The sequence below is a fragment of the Podarcis muralis genome, chromosome 12 (assembly GCF_964188315.1).
Source record: "Podarcis muralis chromosome 12, rPodMur119.hap1.1, whole genome shotgun sequence".
NCBI lineage: Eukaryota > Metazoa > Chordata > Lepidosauria > Squamata > Lacertidae > Podarcis > Podarcis muralis.
In genome coordinates this window covers 29,958,019-29,979,498 of record NC_135666.1, presented here as the reverse complement: position 1 = coordinate 29,979,498, position 21,480 = coordinate 29,958,019, and the positions used below count along the sequence as shown (strand labels likewise).

General features: G+C 44.1%; 1 protein-coding gene across 2 annotated transcripts; it reads right to left on the bottom strand.

Annotated features, from left to right (window-relative positions):
• Window positions 1–180: 180 nt before the first annotated feature.
• Window positions 181–21,089, bottom strand: TAC1 (tachykinin precursor 1). 2 transcript variants are annotated; one of them, XM_028751182.2, is made up of 6 exons: window positions 20,972–21,089; window positions 20,478–20,749; window positions 12,004–12,100; window positions 10,038–10,061; window positions 6,822–6,875; window positions 181–886 (listed from the first exon to the last, which is right to left on the bottom strand). In XM_028751182.2, exons 2-6 carry the CDS (start codon window positions 20,601–20,603, stop codon window positions 837–839), a joined length of 351 nt encoding a protein of 116 aa, XP_028607015.2. In that variant the 5' UTR covers window positions 20,604–20,749; window positions 20,972–21,089; the 3' UTR covers window positions 181–836. The 2 variants fall into 2 exon arrangements, with proteins under 2 accessions (XP_028607015.2, XP_028607017.2); XM_028751184.2 differs by lacking the exon at window positions 6,822–6,875.
• Between the last annotated feature and the right edge of the window lie 391 nt (window positions 21,090–21,480).

The following is a 21,480-nucleotide window of genomic DNA, read 5'->3' as shown; positions in this document are numbered from 1 at the left end:
GGTTCCCCCACCCCGGACTTGGATTAGAGTCAAGAGAAGGTAGAAAACACAACTAATACCTAATTTGTCCATCTCCATCTTGCTTGCACGCCCACTCTGCTGTGTGTGTGTGTGTGTGTGTGTGTGTGTGTGTGTTTACATCCAGTGCCTTTCGGTTTGAAATAATTACATCATTCCCTGCAAGTTGCAAAATCTCCAGAGTAGATTTTTCTTTTATTTAAAGTGTTAACTGCTGTAAAATGCCAGATAATGAAACAAAGACTTCTAGATTCACATTTAAAGCTCTCTCTTTTTAAAATATATGTGTGTGCATGAAACAAACAAACAAAAAAAACCATGCTGCAATGATACAAATATAGTTTAGCTACAGAAATTACAGTACATTCCCCCCCCCCCCTTTTGGCTATGAACACAAATTGAGGCACTAAACACCAGAGCAAGTTGGCGTTGGTAGTGAAGCTGATACAATTGCTATAAATTAACAAAGGTTTATTATTATTATTTCTTTACCACTTTTTTAAAACATTTGGTGAACATCTCTTTCACAGAACATATCAAATAATGTGCTTTGTTGTGAAACACCACGGATTTCTTTATTCCGTACGGAGTTGCCATAGTAGAATCCATCTTCCGCATACCACTTTACTGTATGTATCAATGCCACAATAGGAAGGGGTGGGGGGAAATAATTGTGTTTTGTTTTTTTAATTAAATTTACAACGTTAAAAAAAGAAAGACCAGTCTTAAATAAATAATTCCTTGCAATGGCTTTTCTATATTACACTAACTTGGCCATTTAAACAAACAAATCTCAACATAGAATGGACAGGGAAGTCTCATTTACGTCTCCTTTCGTACATCTGCGCTGCATTCCATTCAGAAGATCCTGGGAGGGAAACAAAACGACAACAAAACATGGTATGTTAATTTGAATGCCGTTCGGCTATCGGACATTGTATGAATCATGGTAAATCAGTCTAGAAGCATAAGCTTATTCCACTATAGCCTGCATTTGGACTTCCAGGCTCAGTTCGGGTACCACATATTAAGGAAGCCATTGACATTGAAGAAGGATGGAGAAGGGCTGTAGGTCCATAGCAGAACATCTGATTTGCATGCAGAAAGTCCCCGGTTCAGTCCCTAGCATCTTCTAGGTAGGACTGGCAAAACCACTGCTGCTCAGTGTGAACATTACTGATGGATCCATAGTCTGACTCTGTATGAGGCTGCTTCCTATGTCAAACTGGAGTATATCCAGAGGAGGGTGACAGGATAGTCTTATGAGAAATGGTTGAAAGAGCTGCATATGTTTACCCTGGAGAAGAGAACAAAGGAACATAAGAAGAACCTGTTTGACAAGAGAAAGGGTGGGCTCTCCTTTGATGGAGGTATTGAAGCAGAGGCTAGGCAGTCATTGGTCAGGAATGGTGTAGTTGCAAGATCCTGCCTTGCCAATTCCGAATATGGAGTTAAGTCTATAGGACCTTCTACCTCTGTGGTTCTTTGAGTATATGGAACTTTGGGGAGGCCAATGTTGAAATCAGGGTTGTCTTGGTAGCTTAGCACCCAGAGAGGCAAGCGCTGGGTGGGACCCATCCTTTGTAGATAGTGCCCCAAAGTACCAAAAAGTAAAACCAGAGAAAATGGTGGCGTCCTATGGTTTCACTATACCTTTCTACCTCTCCTTTCATCCCTTCTCTCCACAGTAGTGCTGACAGCATTTGCTACAATAACTTTTGGACTGGCACAGAGGGCTGCTCATGCTAAGCTGCTAAATAAGAAGCCCAGTTGGTAGCCTCGTCTCATGTACCTGTTGCTGGGCTAAGCCACTTCAGATTACAGGTGTGGGAGGATCAAATGAGCGTTCCCACAAGTTAAAGCCTGCGCATCCCCTAGCTTGTGAGGACAGAAAGCAGGAGTCTCTCACATGTTTATTTTCTGTGCAGATTATTGTTAACTTTTAATATGGTAGAGCATCCAAATTTATGACATCCTCCCTGTCCCCAAATCTCACAGCTGATTGAGACCAGGAAAAAGCTGTGCATAAGGCTGTTGCGATCAGGTGTTTTGCAGCCAAGAGTGTCCTTCCTTCCAGTATAGTTTTGGTTTCAATGTGTGAAATGTACTGTGCTTTGCATTCCCCACCTGTCTGATCTCTCCTCTGTAGGTCTCAAGTTGCGCTTCTGCATCCCAACTGAAGTGTGTGCCTTTGCCAGTGCATTAATTTCCCTAGAAATCAGTCATGGTTACTGTACCAACTGTGGCTCCCAGATGCTGTCGGCCTCCAACTCCCATGATCCCTGACTATTGGCCATGCTGACTGAGGCTGATGGGAGTTGGAATCCAACAGCATCTCGAGGGTCCTCCATGGTCCTCACCCCTGGTCTTCTGCTCCTAGTGGTTTTAGAACATGAGCTGGCAAAGAAGAGGGGCTCAGAATGGTGAGGAAAGAAAGTGGAAGTCCTTTGGAGAACTGTTGGTGCAGGATGCTGAGGAGAAAAGATAAGGGAGACTAGGGAAAGCAGCAAAAAGAAAGCAGTTAACTAGGGATGGGCAAATCTCTCAATTTCAATTTATCATGCCCCCCCCCCCATTCTTAACTTCAGTTCTCCAGATTTCCATATCTGTTTGTGATTTTTTAAATAGTCCTCATAAAAATGTGAATTTCTCCTAATATATGCCCCTTTGTGAATTAGGTCGGTTTGTCTTTACATGCAAATAGAATCAAATTTATTCCCCATCCTTTGACAAATAATAACTAACATCGCTGACTCATTTATTCAAGAAATGCCCCGTGGCACAGTAGCCAGCATTGGTTTGGGGCTGGGATGAAGTGAGGTGTTTAATTGTCGATCTGTGGCTACAGTTGCTCATTTACTGGTTAACTTAGATGTCAAATGAGATGCCACTCATTTCTGATAGCGAAAAATTCTGAAGCATTGCAATACCCTACGATCAAGGCCAGCCCAAGGTATTTTGGCACCTGAGGTGAACCACAAAATGGCACCTCTGCTGCCAGTTGAGATGAGAGGGAGGAGTGAAAACCAGCATTGGAATGAAAGGGGAATGTGGAGAGAAGCATTGGGATGAGAGGAGGAGGTGCTGTGGTGGAGAAGGAGAAGGCAGCAGAGGTGGCAGCAGGTGGATCTGCTGCTCCACCCAGGTCTGCTGCCCAAGGCGGCTGCCTCACCCTGCTTCATAGGCAAGGTGGCCCTGCCTATGGTGTTGGAAGAGCAGCTAAGACCCCTTCACACCGGCTTTTCATATTATCAGCTGCTGTGAAAATTCACATCATCCAATAAGGAGAAGGAGAAAAAAAACACAGCATGCAACAGGCTAAATGTGGAAGGTAGCTGCTCTGCTCTCTCTGCCCCTTCTATTTGCATTTCACTATTATGGGGTGGATTTTTAGAATGTCAGTCGAACCGAGGAAGCAGAGAAAGGCCCACACGGGCACACTTTTCCTTAAACATGAATTTTCCTGTCTTCAACATTTGCTGCAAGATAAGAACCAGGGCTCCATCAGGGCCTGTACAGTCAAGATTTAGTTTAATCGCCCATTTGCTCTTACAGTTGGAGATAAAGTGGTTTTCCGAGTGGGGCTTTTCTAATCCACACTTGCAACGGATTAGAAATACAGAACTGGAAGCAGTTGTAGTAAAAGATGCCTCTAGTTTAAACTTGCTCTTCATTATGTTAAGAGGTTGGAATTAGAGGGGGTGTAGCAAACGAAGTGCTTTGTATACTTTGTATACTCTGATTTGCAGAACTGGCACTGCTACATGTGCTGCATAATACTCATTCTGCGTTTGTAAGAAATTTATCTTTCAGTGTGGCAGGTTGAGTCTTCATTTGCCTGTGACATTAGCTGACAATCTCCATGGGTCAGCTGGCAATATTCAGGGCAGGTCTGAAGCCTGGAGTGTGCCTCTGTCTGACTCACAAAGCCTAGGAGGTCTGGCTGGCTGAAAGACTTGGGAGAACTGGTGGCATATGAGGCAGTGTGACAGAGGCTGGCTACATTCCCTGGTGCCTCAGAGGGGCTAGACTGAGGAGACGAGAGAGGCTGAAAAATTATCTTAGCTACCTGTGAAAAGGGAAGGGCACCACATATTAGTAGCAAAAGTCACTTTCAGAACTTTGACCACCCCAAAGACTTGTGAACAACCCCTTCCTGTACAAGCAATGTTCCTAACTTGGTATCAGCCTGGCTGCTTGATGGATTCTACCAGTCATCTACTCTAAAAAGAAGTCCCGAAATCCTGAATGCATAAGGAAGCAGCAGAATCTCACCAGGTTCGCTGAACAATAGGCCAAGACCTCAGTCCAGATTAATGCCTGGTCAGAGGTTCATGGGATCATAGATAGAGTAGTTGACTTGCATACCGTCAAAAGTTGCCAGGTTCAATCCTGTATATCTCCATTTATAAAGGATTACTTAGTAGGCAATAGGAATGACCTCTGTCTGAGAACCTGGTTACTTACAGTCAGGGAAGACATTGCTGCATTAAATGGACCCACACAGCAAACTCAGTTTAAAGTAGTTCCACACAAGCATTCAGAGTTTCTATCTGCCCTTCCCCTTAGTTAGAACAGCACACCCTCCATTTTTTCTCTGATGAAAACAGGACAACCCATTCCATAATAGTAATTATACTATATATACCCTGTCTATCTGATTTGGTTGCCCTAACTAACTACTCTGGGCAGCTTCCAGCATATATAAAAACATAATAAAACATTAAACATTTGAAAACCTTCCCTATACAGGGCTGCCTTCAGGTGGCTCAGGGGCCAGATAACTCCCCTCCAACATTTCTTCCATGAAAATAGGGATGCTAAGGAAAAGCGGACATTCCGGGATCAAATTAGAAACTGGGACGGCTTCTCTAAATCAGGGACTGTCCCTGGAAAATAGGGACACTTGGATGGTCTGGAACAGGCCTTGGTTCAATTCTCCTAGAGGCAGAGCCTTTCAATGACAGTTTATTTAACATAGGAAGAGACACCTAAAGAAAATGATATTATGCGATTGCTAATGTTTGCACAGTGCTGTCATTCCCTATAACAGCAGACTCAGGTGGCTGAGTGTTGACAGGACTGGATGCTGGAGAAGCGAAAGCGAGGTATCAACATACTTGTGTGAACCCCAAGGAAGGCAGATGTACAAAACCTTTTTTTTAAAAAAGAGCAAAACAAAATGAGGCTACTCTTTCCTCACAAAAAAACATAATAAGGATTGAGCATGCTCAGTAGCTTATACAAACCATATATTCCCAGTTGGGAAACTGGGAGGCAATGACTTGCTTGACTCCCTTACAGCTCAAAATATCTCAAAAGCTATCCGTCTGCCTGTAACCCTGGTGCCATCTCTAATGTCTATACAATATCTTTCAGAAAGGAGACTTCTTAATTTCAGGTTACTGTTACATAATTTCCAGTAGGTGACTAATCCCAGAGCTCTGGTGTTGCACAGTGAATTTGGAGCTAGGTCACAATCTTGCTCGGACATTTTGAAGCAGCCCCACTGAATTTAAAAGGACCACTCTGAAGTGAATAAATTACTGGGTATGTCAGTACTACTTTAGCATTTGATTGAACTAAAGTGTGGAAAATGTCTCTTTAAAAAGAAACCACTTCCCATTTTTTGTTTTGTTTTTCTGCAGCACACCAAAATGCAATAAGAGGGGGGTTTTTTGTACACAAAACTCTGGTATATATCTCTAGCAATGAAAGACACTGTCCTCTTTTCATTTCTGCAATCAGATCTATATATTTCATTGTCTTCAGCCACTCAGGCTCTGTGGGTGACACCAGAGTAGAAGAGAAGAACAATGAATACTGAGATGATTGAAACCGGAACTTAATCTTCCAGGCTAGAATATTTCAGTTTCCAAGTGTGGTGATGAATATCTATTGTTCATGCTCACTTTAGGCAACTAGCTGTAAATTATTCTATACATTACAGCAATTCTGAAGTAATAAGATATTTTTTTAAAACATGGTTATTCGCACTTCTTGTATTTTCATATCACAATAGGAACAGAATCTCAACTCGAGCTTGAATCTGTCAATTGGTATTTGCAAGTGCCTTAGTATCTAATGGCTACTTTACCCAGAGATAAACCCTACACTCAATTGCTCATGATTCATAGCAATTTGTAAAACTAAACAGAGTACCGACATAATATTGCAGTGATGAACGCTACTGGGTTGGAAATAAAGCAACCCACAATTGGAATTTCAGAAAAATAGTTTGCAACGCAAGCTTAAATAATTGCTAAACATGTTAGGCAGTTTGGTTTCCTACGCCACTTAAGAAAATAGCAGAGGGTGTTCCTTTAAAACCTTTCAATAGTCTATAGAGCACATTTAAACTAACCACGGTCTCTCTTTTTTCCTGTTATTCAGTAATTACATGTCTTGTGGACCCACTAGCAGACATCACATTTTCAGTGGGTAAATGAAGCCTTGATAAACTCGCAGCAACAGAATGACAGCTTAATGTGAAGATAGGTTTGACTGGAGAGATATGGCATGGTGCCTTTCCCCTCCACGAAGCAGTTTTGCCACCCAAAAATATGCAACTGGTTGTTACTTCAGCCAAGAGCTGTTTGACTGAGGGAGGCACTGAAACTCAATGGCAGAGCTCAGGCTTGGCATGCACAAAGTCTCAGGTTCCAGGTGCAAGATGAGCCAATGGCGGGAGGCAACTTCCTATGTGAAGATGGATATGTTATGAACATACTTATTATTATTACTATTTTAAATAGTAGGTAAGAGAGGTTGTGCTTGCAGGCTTCGCTGTAGTTTATACATACCAGAATCTAAAGATCTTTTGCCCATGAGTCCAACAAATGAATCTGTTTTATGTCCTGAAAAATATATTTGGGGGTGTTTAAGTACATTTGAAATACAGCTTTCTCTCTCTCTCATGGAAATTCGTGTTCATGGTGAATACATAGTAGAAACAAACTGCAAATGATTAAATATGGCACCTCACTAGGTCTTAGTGTAAGAAAAGACAGCAGTACCCCTCATCTATTACTTCTCTGTCCTGCTCAAATAATTGCCAATGTTTATTCATTCAACATGGGTTTGGATTAGCAGTTAAATAGTGGTCACTGAGCTACCAGCCTCGGTTGAAATCCACAGTTGTTCTTGAGCTGTCTTTAATGGTGGAATATGTGCTGGGAAGCATCATGGCTTAATTCTTTCTCTTAAAATACCTTGAGGTTTCTTGGGGCTTAGCTTCAGTTACAGTTCCTTGGTTTTTGTAGCCAAGAGTCCCAATCCAATGAGCTCAAATAGGGGGTGATGACACATTTTACAGTGCATTTACTAAGTTCTGTAAGAAAATGTTGCCTTGCAAAAATACTTTTTTTGAGGACGAGGCTAACAGCCTTTGGTGTGCGTAGGGAAAGTGAATTTTAGAGAGTCACACTAACTGGTCGGAGTACTGAGTTTGACTTTGCACCAGGGCTTACTGCAGGGCCTTGGGCAAATTGTGACCCTCAGTGTAGCTGTTCTTATTGAATTTTTGCAAGGATAAATAATAGAATCTGTCAAGTTGGAAGAGACCACAAGGGCCATTTAGTTCAACCTCCTGCAATGCAGCAATCTTTTTGCCCAAAGTTGGGCTCCAACCCATGACCCTAAGACCCTAGGTTTAGTCTTCTGCTCTACTGAATAAACTACCTTGAACTGAGAGACACTTTTGCATGGATATTGAGAGTCGTAGTTAAGTAACTTCTGGAGGGTGGCAGGTACATTACACCAGCTGTGCACCGAGAAGTGCTATAGAAAGGACCGGTTACTAGAAATGTGCAATCTAGGTGCATCACAGACAACTTTCCCAGCCCAGAGTAGAAGATGCTGGCAGAATCTTTCACTCCCCCTCCACACATTCTTCCTGATGTTACCTGTATCCTCTCCTGTGCCTTCTACTTGCCAGCTATTGCTCTACCTGTTTCTTTCAACTTATCTGTTTTTCCTTTGTGTTTCTTTCATGCCACTGCCCCCTTCTTCCTTTCTAAGCTTTGGAAGAATGATGCTGGATTAGATCAAAGCTCTGGCATCTACTCACCAAAAGTCTCTATTTCTTTTTCCTCCCAAAGGGAACATACATTGTAAAGGCTCACCTGGGCTCCACTGCTTACAGAAAGGAGACAGCTGCAATAGGCTAACTTGACCAAAGACTTCCCCATTCTTTAATACCCCAAAACCGAGTGGCAGCTATAAATTCCCCCTTCGGAGAGAGTTTTGTCTATTTAAAACTATTGATCAAGACAAAATAAATGGCAAAGCTTTCAGAAGCCAGACATCTGCGTATATAAAAGATTTGTCTCCCAAGCTGAGACAGCATTGCTCAGCACACTATAATTTTGAAAGCAGCCACTATGTACAGCTGTATGAGTTTTGGCTGGAAGAGTTTTAATTGTCATTCAAATGGGTAATCCTAGTGATTTAATATAGCCACCAGCCCGGATGGCTAGGAGTCTTATTAATTTGTGGCAAAATACAACCCCCCCCCCCAAAAAACCCCTCTTAGCATTGGTCTTATTGAAATCAAAGCATTTGGATTTGTATGGCTTTGGACAGTTTTGGGGAAAATATCTCTCTCTGTTGATATGCTTTTTCTCTAACAAAATGCAACCTGCAGTTTTTGTTGCCTAGGCTTATATATAAAGTATCACATGGAACAACCTAAATCAAATGACGTGTTCAAGCTAGTGCTGGAATTAGATTTAGGCTGTAATACTATAAACCCTTACTCGGGAGTAAGTCCCATTGACCACAGTGGGGCTTACTTCTGAGCAGACATGTGCAAGGTTGTACTGTTTGACCCAAAATCTCTATCGGTGCAGTTTGCATTAATGTGTTAACAATTGTAACAATCATTTATGGTTGCAAGCTGTTCAAAGAACAAGACATTCCCACTCCAGAAGTAATAATGTGCTATTTTGTGTATGTGTCTGCAAACTCTAAAAAAACCCTGAGACCTTGGGCTATGAAGTTTGTATCACAATGCAATGCCATGCAAGCCTACTCAGGAGCAGGGGCGTAGGAAGCGGGGCGGGTCTCCCCAGGTTCCATCATGGAGGCGGGTGACAAATTAGCAAGGAACAATTACTGCCCTGCTAGGGCGGTTCATAAAAAAACTTTTTTTTATGAGGTTTTGTTTTGTTTTGCTTTTGTTTTGCAAAATCTCTGAGTGACGTTTTTACCTATTTTTTTTTTTTACAGAAATCACCAAGAAACCAACACAAAAACCAACAATATGGGCTGCCTTCCCTCCAGGTTTTCCTGGATATTTTAGCCGCTTTTTGAGAATTCCTCACGGAAGCCATTTTTGACAGATGAATCACAGCTATGTCAGGGAAATTCTGGACGTATGGAAGCCCTATTAAAACCAGCCCTGACTATAAGCGATACTGTTATTACTTTCACAAAGTGGCCATGATCCAATGACACACTGGGGCACATTTGTGCCCCTATCAACAGTAGATAGTCATGGCTAAGTCCCATTGAAAAGTTAGTATGAATTCATGTTGCCTTCAGGGGAACCAAAGCTGGACTCTCACCCCTCTTACTTGGGAGTAAACTCCACTTCATTTGGACTTACTTCTGAGTAAGCAAGCTGTTGCCACAATGGAAATTCAGAGCAACCCTATGCGTGTTTACTTAGAGGTAAGTGCCACTGTGTTCAGAAGTCCTGACTCCCACTTAAGATTCAGATTGGAGCCATGCAGTGGTCACCTGATTCCTTCCAGTTGGCAAAAATTATCCGTGAATTATATTGTTTGCAATTACACAAAGTCCCCTGTACAGACAATCACAGAGCAGCTTTTGTTCACATGAAGCCCCAGAATGTACATCAGCATTTCCCTGTTTCTGGTTTGGAAGCAATAAGAAACAGGTGTAAACTTGCAGTCCTGGATATCAGTTGCATTGAAATCAGCCGGGAACGGCACACTGGGGAATTATTGTAGGGGAGGGAATCAGCATTATTTCCAGCAAAACCAGCATTAACTTACTTTTATGGGAGAGAGGGCTGTATCCTGGAAAACAATAAAAAAAGAAACAATTAGCTGAAGTAGTAGAGATGGCATTTCATTGTGTCGTTTTCATGAAAAGAACAAAAGTGTTTAGCACCAGCTCAGTAGCGTTACATTGCAGTTAATGCACTGATTATTTTCCAAATAATTCATGGCCACGAAACACTTTTCAATACAGGCACAATACGCCAGGATTGCTTCCTGCACGAACTTCCTTTAAAAAAAGAACATGCCTTTATACATTCCCCAACTTCCCCACTAAATCCCTCTGCGAGGGATGTTCCGGATGCAAAATATAGCAATAAAATGAAATGGATTTTGTTAACGACTGGTTTTATATGCAGTGTAATTTAGCAGATTCACTGGTATTGTTGCAACTACTGTGTGTGCATTGATGGGTGGGGAGATATATTTTTACCTGAGGACCAACTTTCCTTCTGGGTAACACCCCAGAGGCTGTATGCAAGTCGTGGAGGGGGACAGAGACATGAGTGGGTGGAAGAAGACATGTATATTGGTTAGCGATGGCTGAACAATGGAAGAACCAGACTGAAATACCCCTGAACATATGAGAAAGTAATATCTGGGATACAGCAGTGTCTGAGCGTCTCACCAGACACAGGAGGACAATTAAAGTCAGAACGAACAGAGACACCTTCCAAGAAACATGGGCTCCTTTCTTTAACCATGTTAATGATCAAAATCAAGACCTTGTTATACCAGCAGCTCAATATTCTCAGTGGAGAGGTCACGTTAAGTTATATGTTTGAACACTGAAGGTGTCAGTTTCTGTCTAGAGTCAATGGATAAAACATACACAATTAGATGTACTGCTGGAAAAGCGTTTAACGGTTCTTGTATTTGTTTAAAAACCAATAACAATTCGTTTCTTTAAAAATGAAGAAGAAGAAATGTATATTTAACCTTTATACAGTTAGATACTTTGTATGTACCCCTCTCTGTCCATTCAGGCAAGGAAAGGGCATTCTCAGAGCTCAAAGACATATTTTAGTCATGCAAAAACTCTCAGGAAGGATGGGAAGCAGGGCTGGTGAGGGGTGTGGCCTGGTGAGGGGTGTGGCCTGAGGAGAGGGGTGTGGCTTGGGGGAGGGGTGTGGCTAGTGAGGGGGTGTGGCCTGGGGGAGGGGTGTGCTCTGAGAGAATTGGAGGGCTGCATTCAGCATCTGAGTTTGAGGCTCCTCACCATGGGCTGCCCTGATATTATGCACAGTGAGGCTGCAACCCTAACCCTCAACTTGTGTAGCAATGATTAGGTTTCGGTGGTTAGGTTAGGTTTAGAGGCTGTTAGGTTTCATTGGACATCCCTGTCTGCTTCACCAGCTTCTGCCAGTAGAGGAGGTGAGGTGGTCCTGTTACTGCAGAGACCCCAATGCTGTTTGGAGTTTCCTCCCTCCTCCAAGATTAAGCCCATATTTCCAAATGATGAAGCATCACTGGGTGAAATTCTTCAGCCCAGCACTAGAAAATACTTTGATTGCATGCAGCAGGGGGGTTTATTTCCATGGGACTTTTCAGGACGGGAATGTAAACGTTTTGGTGTTTTGCTAAACGCATTCTGTCCAGCCACTAAATGTTAGTTGCGGTGGCTTTAATTTTTTTTTAAAAAATAAATTTTTATTAAATTTTTTTCCACCGTAATAACACAAACCACAAAGCAAAATGATACACAAAAACAAAAAAGGAAAAAGGAAAAAGAAGAAGGGGGGAAGGGGGTGGAAATAAACAAATAGACAATAATAATAAACTTAATTCTTCACAAATCTAACCTTTTAAACATTTTGGTTGGCTTTTAATTTTAAACTGATTCCAAAGAAAGGGAAGTTTAAACAATTTCAGTAAAAGAGCCGACAGTTTTAGCTGAAACCATCTTGCATATAAATCAAGTGAGCTGCATGAAAGAGTGAGATCGGAAAAGGGTTCTCACCAGAATCTCGTTTGCCCATTAAGCCGTAGAATTGCTGAGGTCTTGGTCGCCTGGCAATTCTCTGGAGGAAGTGCTCAAAGGGTAAAGGCAACTCCTCCTGAAACAGAGATATTGTATTATTAGCGGAGCACTCGGTGTGCGATACTGACAGCGCAATGTTGGGTGAACGAAAAAAGAAGCCCTCCAGTCTGGAGGTATTAAGCATCACTCAGCATATGGTGCCTTAGTTTCCTCACTTTTCTTGTCTGCCTTTTCCCAAAGTCTCCAGGGAGAAATGATCCTGTTGCAAAGGAAAATGTCTTTTCCTCTAAGGCCAGATTTTGAACAGAATCCAGACAGAACTCCAATCAAAATCCAATCTGGAATCAAGTTACCGGTACCCTATGTTCTGTCACAAGGAGGCCGCTAGGGGGCAGTGGAAATACAAAGTCAGAAAATCCCAAAACTAGGGGCAAACTACACCTGATGCTGAAGATCTGTGATGAGCATTTTGAAATAGGTGTGAAGAGGTAAACATAAGAACAAGGATGGACAGTTTAGATCAGAGGAATGTATATGTTTGGAAGTGTAAGATGCAATTTCCTCCGGTGCTCCAGTGTTTCAGTTAAATTTAGAATCTCATGAAAATATCCAACTATTAGCATCATTATCCTTATCATCACACAGCGTTGCATTGTTTTAAATTTGCAGCACATTTTAAATTTGCTTTAGAGCATCAGGTGAGTCAAATGTGGTTTGGCCCAATGGGGATGCATTCATTAAGGGATGTGCTAATAGTTCTCTTAAGGAGCTTTTACATGAGAAGCTTACGTGTGCTTTTGAACTTTTCTGACACTGTTTGTGGCAGGTGTATATGTGAGAGTTGACATGGAAGGGAAATTAAATGGGTGTGGTAAGCAATGGAGCTTTCATATTCCCATGTCATGTGGACTTAAACTCGATCCACTGTCACACGGGACACATAAAGGCCACCACTGTTTTATATTTAGGAAGTTTGGTTATGCTGGGCCAAAAGCTGGGCCCAACATACAATGGACGATACAGAAAACATGTTTCCTGGACGGAAGCTGTTGGCAGTCAAGACTTGTGCACATTAAAGCACATTAAAAGTACATTCTTTCCTTTGAAGAATTCTGGTCCCTGTAGTTTAAGGGTTGCTAGGAACTCAAACGCTAGAAAGCTGCTGTCAACCATTGTAGACATTACTATGACGATGGAGATTACCATTCATTACCAGCCCTTCACCTCAGGGTCCCAGGGCAGGTAAAACACAACAGTTTAAATTAACTTTAAAATACAGAAATAAAGTGGTCCCAAAAATGTGCATCTCAAGTGTCAAAACCCAGACATAAAGAGGTGCATCTTCAGTGTTTACCAAAATCTGAATAATGAAGATGCCAGATACAGCGCTGTGGGGAAGCAGTCTCACAATTTAGGGGCAGCCACAGAGAATGCCCTCTCTAGGGCCACCACCCCACCACCAAGAGGGCTCCCTCTGCTGATTTTAGCACCTGAGAGGGTCTGAGGGAAGGAGGCCATTTTTGAGACCTGAGTCGTCTCAGTTAATGTGGACCCCTTGAACTGGGCCTGAAAACGAACTGGAAACCAGAGCAACTGTTTTTAAAATAGGGTTATATGAAATCTGAAGGGTATGCCAGCCAGTAATCCAGCTGCTGAATTTTGGACCCATTGAAGTTTCCAAGTTATCTTTCAAGAGCAGCCCCACATAGAGCACATCACAATGATCCAGTTTAAAGGTAAAGGTAAAGGTACCCCTGCCCGTACGGGCCAGTCTTGCCAGACCCCAGGGTTGTGTGCTCATCTCACTCTATAGGCCGGGAGCCAGCGCTGTCCGCAGACACTTCCGGGTCACGTGGCCAGCATGACAAGCTGCATCTGGCGAGCCAGCGCAGCACACGGAAACGCCATTTACCTTCCCGCTGGTAAGCGGTCCCTATTTATCTACTTGCACCCGAGGGTGCTTTCGAACTGCTAGGTTGGCAGGTGCTGGGACCAAACAACGGGAGCTCACCCCGCCGCAGGGATTCGAACTGCTGACCATACGATCGGCAAGTCCTAGGCACTGAGGTTTTACCCACAGTGCCACCCGCGTCCCATGATCCAGTTTGGAAGTTACCAGACCATGGAGTCCAGCAGTCTAGTCATTTCTATCCAAAGGGGGCTGTAGCTGGCAAACCAACCAGAGCTGGAAAAAGGCACTGAGGTCACCTGAGGCTTCAGTGACACTGTTGAATCCAGAAAAAAAGCCCAAACTGCAAACTTGCCCCTTCCAGGGCAGGCCACCTCCCAAATATAAGGACTCAGAACTTATAACACGTAACACCTCTGTCTTTTCAAGATTCAGCTTCAGTTTGCTGGCCCATATCTGACCCATCACTGCTTGCAAGCATTGGTCTACCCCTCGACCACCTCTCTTCATTCAGTTGGAGCAGAGAGATAATGCTGGGTGTCAGTGGCGTAGCGTGGGTTGTCAGCACCCGGGGCAAGGCAAGTAATTTGCGCCCCCTAACCCGTGGATTTGCGCCCCCTAACCTGTGGATTTGCCCTAACCCCAGATGTTGCGCCCGGTGCGGCCGGCCCCCCCTGCACCCCCCACGCTACGCCACTGCTGGGTGTCACCTGTATATTGATGGCAATGCACTCCAGATCTCCTGATGGCAGCTCCCAAAGGCTTCATATAGATGTTAAACAGCATGGGGGAGACTACATAACAACTCCCATGGCACTGAATCAAAGTCTCCCATGGCTACTTTCTGGAAATGGCTCTGGAGATAGGAGTGGAAACACTGAAGCACACCCCCCCCCCCTTTGAGATGCTCTAGTCTAAACTAGGCAGCTTCCTATGTTCTTCTGTGTGAGCTCACATGCAACAAAGCTCATCACTGCACACCAGATAAACACAAAACCATCCCTGCTGGGTCTCTTGTTTTTAAAAAGTAGGAGTGTGCTGGACGTAGCGTGTTTCCTAGCCTGAAACCAAAATATATTGCTGCTCAGGATTTTAGGAGAGGCACTCTAGACGTGCACAGAGGAGCTTTTTTCATAATTAATCCAGATGTTCCCCAAATCAATCAGTTCAAAGCAAGTGCTGGAACGAAGGTGTGACTCACTCAACCCACAATTTAGATTTGCGTTACTTCTCATACGCAGTGGTTAGGCATGTATTAAACACTTACTTAAAAAAAGAAATAAATAAAATCAACACCAGCACAGCATTCTGTGCCACCATGATCCCAATGTCGCTATTTTTAAATTTATTAAAAACAATTTGCTTATTTTAGCACAACTCCCTCTATTCCCAAAGTTCAGAGGAGCGTGCCGCTGTTCATGTCGCCAAAATAGTACACAAGAGGGAGGCAACAGCAGGCTCTGGGGAACCCCAAGATTTTAAGATGATGGGAAACTTCAAAAGTAGTCCAGTGTGGATTGAGTATTAGCATCTTGGTATGCTGACTGATTTGGGAGAAAAACAAACAGAAAAACAAACAAATGTTGGAGAGGGAATGGAATGGAATAGCGAGGGGAAATGGCATGGCTGGCTGACCAGAACTGTGAGCACAGGGCTCATCCACATGGTGTTTTGCTACCCGAGGCAAATGAGACAATAGCATCCCCTTCCTTTCCAGGTACCAAAGGCAAGCAGATTGGTGACTGAAGCTTATTCAGCACTGACAATGGAACAGCACCTTCTAACAGCACCTGAGCAGGACAGGTGAGGGGCAACTGGGCAAGCTGTGCAGGATGCGCAGCTCTGTTTTCCAACATCTTGCCACTGCTTCCCACTTTTCAGGCAGCCAGCTCACTCTGCCTGGTGATGGGGGCCAGCCCTGACACACAGCACACTGCAACACTTCATGGCAAGTCACATTTGTTAATTCTTTTACGGAGAGGGGCAAGAGAATCTGCACAGCAACAAAGACTTTCTTCCTCCAGCCACTGGAAATGTGTCAAACCCTTAGGCACCCACTAACTGCTGAGGTTATATTGAAAACCTGCCTGTCTGTCGGTGTAGACTGTGGTCCTTTGGGAGAAATGGTGGGATATAAACCAACCAACCAACCAACCAACCAACCAACCAACCAGACTAGACAGAGAATTTCTTAAAATTCAAGATTCTCAGAAAGTTGAATGCTGCAGCTAGTATCAAATTCCATGTGTAACTCAGTTTTGATCACCCACCAAATTTTAAAAGTGGATGTTGAGACAGAGAGAACCGAAGGAATAGGTAGAATGTCCCTTGCTTACTGAACTACTTCAGATTAACTTAGAACATCTTCTTTAAGCCTTCAGACATCACAAGGTGTTGTTAGTGGTTCAGAGCAAGACCTAACAACAATCTATTTCTGCTCAGTTGTGTTGCCCAACCATTTCTAATCAACCCAGGTGGCTTTTGGTCAGGATGAAGCTGCATCCATGAATGCACATTGCTTGATTTCCCATCCCTCAGTCAACCGTCACTTGATGTCTATCAGCTGATTCTATTGAGCCCCATACAGCACTTAAGGTTTTGTGGGGTATGATATGAAAGCTGTTGTATCTGGTCTGTGGTGGTTGTTTCAGCAATCACTTGGTGTGTAAGCTCACTTTAAATATGATAACATTTGAATGTGTGTTGGCTAGTTTAGGAAAAAGATAATTGAGGATTAAGCATCCTGTGAAAATGGATAATGGATGCTATGTTTCTCTAGGAGCTCCATCTCTCCAAATCTTTGGGAGACGACCTTTTACTCCCCCCCACCCCGCAACTTTTTATCTTTATCTTTAGTCCTCTTTATTTTTGATGACTATGTAATAATGATGTACTTTTGCTGCCCTGAAATTAGTAGGCATTTACTCAAGGTGTAGCAGAATCCCTTGCATTTCCTCATCAGCACTAAAAAAAACCCCCCATCACTAAGAGGACAGATTCTAATGAAAATTAAAGACTAGCATGTATGACACTAAACTGAAGCATGATTCTGGGTCTTAACTTCTGTGTTGGTGCCATCTTCCCTGTCAAGCCCAAGCAACCTAACCAACTGGCAGAAGATGGTCTTATTCCATGGGTGAGGAAGCTGTGGCTCTCCAGATGTTGCTGGACTCCAACTCCACCCAGCATGGCCAATGGTCAGAGATGATGGGAGTTGTAGTACAACAATGCCTGGAAAGTCACATAGAATCATAGAATTGTAGAGTTGGAAGGGACCACAAGAGTCATCTAGTCCAGCCTCTTGCAACGCAGGAATCTTTTGCCCAATGTGGGGCTTGAACCCACAACCCATGCTCTACCAACTGAGCTAGGCTTCTAAGCCCCCCCCCCCCCATTGTAGGAAGGTAAAAGAGATTCAATTTCCCTGTTCTAAACCATTGGGGAAGTAATAGCAAGCAATCCCTGGCATTCAGTCCAGATCCCACCTCATTGCGTTTGCAGGGGTGGGGAACCCTGGAGTGATATGTGGTACGGATGCACCCAATTTCACATTCTAAAACTGTATTATTTGAGCAAACTGCAGAGGAAGTCTTGAAACTGACAAAATCTCACACGGTCTCACATTATTTGCTTAAGAAACATGCCTTTGGAGAGCAGCGCTGCGGAGCAAACTTAAGAGCCCATTGCAATTCACCTATTGCCTATATCCATTGTTACTGTGGGCAGAGACAAATAGAATCAGTTGCGCATGTTCTTTTGCACTGCCCCGCTATCAGACAATTCGATCTAAGTTTATTAATCAGTTGGTTGTTAGTAGGGAATGGCATGCAGACGGATGTAAGGTAGCCTTCATTATGCTTACTTAGAATGGAGATAAGATAGAGTTAGTAGCCTGGTTTCTGCAACACACAGTGAGGATCTGTGGATGTTATCCATCATTAACTTAAGTATTAGATGCAGGTTTTTGATGAGTGATTTTATGTTATTGAACCCTACTGGAATCCTGTATACACATGCCAATAAAGATTTGAAAATTCCATTGCTATGGAAGTTTTCCCAGAACCCCAGTATGACAAGGTAAAACAACATAGTTCAGAGAAACTGACAGCTGCAGCTTAGCCTGCATATTCTATTTATTAAGAAATATATAGCTTGCCCTTGATATTTTCCTCTTTTATCCTGTGCCCACTGGTAATCACTCCCTATTTCTCATCCCATTATAATTTGCATTACAGTTCAGGAGCACTTTGCTGTTGTTTGTGTTTGTGTGTTAGCGTGTCAGTGAATAGCTACCCATCAGTATGCAGATAGAGAAGAATCCTTGCCATTGTCTCCCATCACCCTTAAAGATCCCCAAAGACTGATGTTGTATCCAGTACTGGAAAAAAGAAGGGGGAAGAGAAAACCACCACTGCCACCACTCCAATCTGAAACAGAGCAGGGAATGGATGGAATTGACCTGAAAGGATGGAAAGGACCTTGGAGTCTTTAAATAAATTGGATACATGTCTGCCCAGAAGCCTCCTGCTTCAAATTTTCTGGTGCAAAGTTGGAAGCAAGACCAGGAACTGTTGCAGGAGGACACATGTTTCATGTGGCTCCGAAGCATCTTTCCGTTTTATGGGCACCGTGCTACCGGCATAGTCTAGATCAGGAATAGTCAATGTGGTGCCCTACAGATCCTATTGGGACTCCAACTCCCATCAGCCCCAGCCAGAAAACCAATGATTGGGGATGGTGGGATTTGGAGTCCAGCAACCTCTGTCTACCCTGGTCTAGATACTGTGTTTTCCCACATCCTGCTGTTGCAGGCAACCCTGAATGTGGGGAATGCACTCTAACCTTGGCATGCAGGTGGCTTGCAGGTAAGCAAACTGAATAGCACCTGGGAGACCCACAGATTCTTATCCCTATATTCAGGCACTACCCGGCAGAGCTGTTGTTATTATTCTCGATAATAATTTATTATTTGCTTTCCAAGCAATCGCCCCAAGGTGATGCACAACAAAAGCAGCAAAAAGCAGCAAAACACAAACACACAACCAACCAATACATTTAGTACAAAAGTAATGCAATACAAACTAGACACCAAGGGCAAAGACCCACCTATCTGGCTTGGAAAGGCTGTTGGAGCAAATGTGTCTTTCTAGAAGGTAAAGATAGCGGGCACCTGTGGAGCTTGACAGAAATGGTATTCCACAGGACAGGAGCGCTTTAGAGCTGACTTTTCCCTACAGTGGTACCTCGGGTTAAGAACTTAATTAGTTCCGAGGTCCATTCTTAACCTGAAAATGTTCTTAACCTGAGGTACCACTTTAGATAATGGGGCTTCCTGCTGCCACCGCAATGCCAGCACGCAATTTCTGTTCTCATCCTGAGGTAAAGTTCTTAACCCGAGGTACTATTTCTGGGTTAGCGGAGTCTGTAACCTGAAGTGCCTGTAACCTGAAGCATCTGTAACCCGAGGTACCACTGTATTTCTATCCCTCTATCCTATACCTGGAACCTGTGTGACACTTTTGCCCCATGAGCTAATGTAACCAGTCTTGGGAGGGTGGGGAAGGAAGTTCAAATCTCAAAGAAGTAGCCTCTCAACTTTGTTATCTATTATCTCCTGTGGGGTCTGGCAGGGGAAGAAATGGGAATTTTAAGGATCAAACTCCGAACGACCCCTGCGCGCCGCTTCCCAGTGCAATCCGCTCAGAAGTTAAGTTCCACTAGAATGGTATAGGAGTTCTTAAAAGACATACTGCATCTTCGGTATCCGATACGAATAAAAATTTCCCATTTTCTCAGCTCTGGCTGCGCAACCAGCCGAATCTAAAACACGCTTAACTCCGAAGCAAACTCCCACCCTCTTGGCTCGGATTTACTCTCAGATTAAGCGCGCATCGGATTGGAGTTTTGCGGCGCTGTCCGACGAATAAACCACCCACCCTGCGTTCGTCGGGGCTTGGCCGTTTGCAAGGAAAGGACGGCAGCCTTAATATGAAAGAAGAAATAAAAAGCAAGTGCGCTGGGTGGCGTCCAACTAAGCCCTACTCAGAGTAGATCCGTTGAAATTAATGTACATACGGGATCCATGCCCGTTACTTTTAAGGGATCTGCTCTGAGTATAGCTAGCGATGAAAAAAATATATCTTTCTCTCTCGGTCTCCTTTGCTTCTAATCTTTAACGGGGCATCCACAGAACCGTCCGCAGTTTCTCCGACGACGCTGTGAATTCCTTTGCTGGGGAGAAACATGTTGGCAAGTTGCATGGACAGACGAGGGTTTTGGAAAAAAGAAAAAAAAAACAACCCTCTGGATTTGCCTTCCTCTCACTTTCTAATAAACACACACACACACCCCGGAGAAAATCGCTGTGCACCCGTGAAGTCCAGAACTTTCCCCAGACGTGATCTCTGGTTTTAGAACCAGTTCAAACTCAACAGCAAAAACCAGCACGATCCCAGTAACGCCCCACCGCCCGTGCGCCACCGTGGGGAAAAAAAAGCCACCATCGGACTTAGCCGTCGGGGCTTGAAAAGCATCTTTCGCTCACCTTGTTTTGGTCGCCATCGGACCAGTCCGACCAGTAATTCAGCTCCTCGTTGTCTCCCAGCTCTTCCGCAAAGGCTTGAGCCGAGACTAGGAACAGCACGGTCAAAACCGCCAAGTATTTCATCATCGTCGCCGCCCGCTTTCCTCCACGTCGAGAAGCAGCCCGAGGAACCCTTGGTGGGGACGGCAGGAGGTGGAAAGGATGGCGTCGAGGAAAAGCCCGGACCGTCGTCCCCTCCTCTCGCCCTACGGCTGCTGAAAAGTTCTGAGAAGCTGTAGCAAAGAGACAGAGACAGAGAGAGAGAAAAGTGAGGGGTGGGCGTGTGTTGAATACAGGCTTTCCCCTCCTTGCCAGCGCATCTCAGCCTAGACGAGATGAAAAGAAGGCAAAGGCGGCTGGTCCTCCCGCTGGATGCTGCGGAGAGATGCAGGAACCTGGATGCAAGTGATGCCTAAGGCAAGGAGCCAACGCTGAAGCAAGGAGAGGGCACTTACTGAGAGAGGACGCTGCTGCTTTCCTGGGTGTGGGGCTCAATGAATGCACAGCAAGCCAACCCTCTCCACTTTATATTCCTGGCGGTGGGGAGGGCCAGAGAGCTTCCTCTGCCTCAGCCTAATTGCTCCCTGGTATTTATCATTTTATCATGTGAGTCACATGAGAAGACCCCACCTGCACAGGCCGCCCCAAGGCGTGATGGAGACGGATCAGCATCCAGTCACCTCAGGGCTCGCTCGCTTCCTTCCTTCCTTCTTTTGGGGGGGGGTGGCCCCCTACTTGAGAGTCCGTATGCAGAGAGCCGTCTTCTGTGTGGTTTTTCCAGATGATGCAATCTGGGGTTTGTATCTACGTAGGAAGGAGCCCTCTCCTTCCAGGCCTCCCCAAGATGCTTCTTGTGCCATTGTCCCAGGAGGCCCCCAATGAATCATCAAAGCAGATCTTAGTGACTCATCCGGGGTGACTTTGTGAAGATGCTTTTGGATGCCAGGCCCAGCTTGGTTTGAAG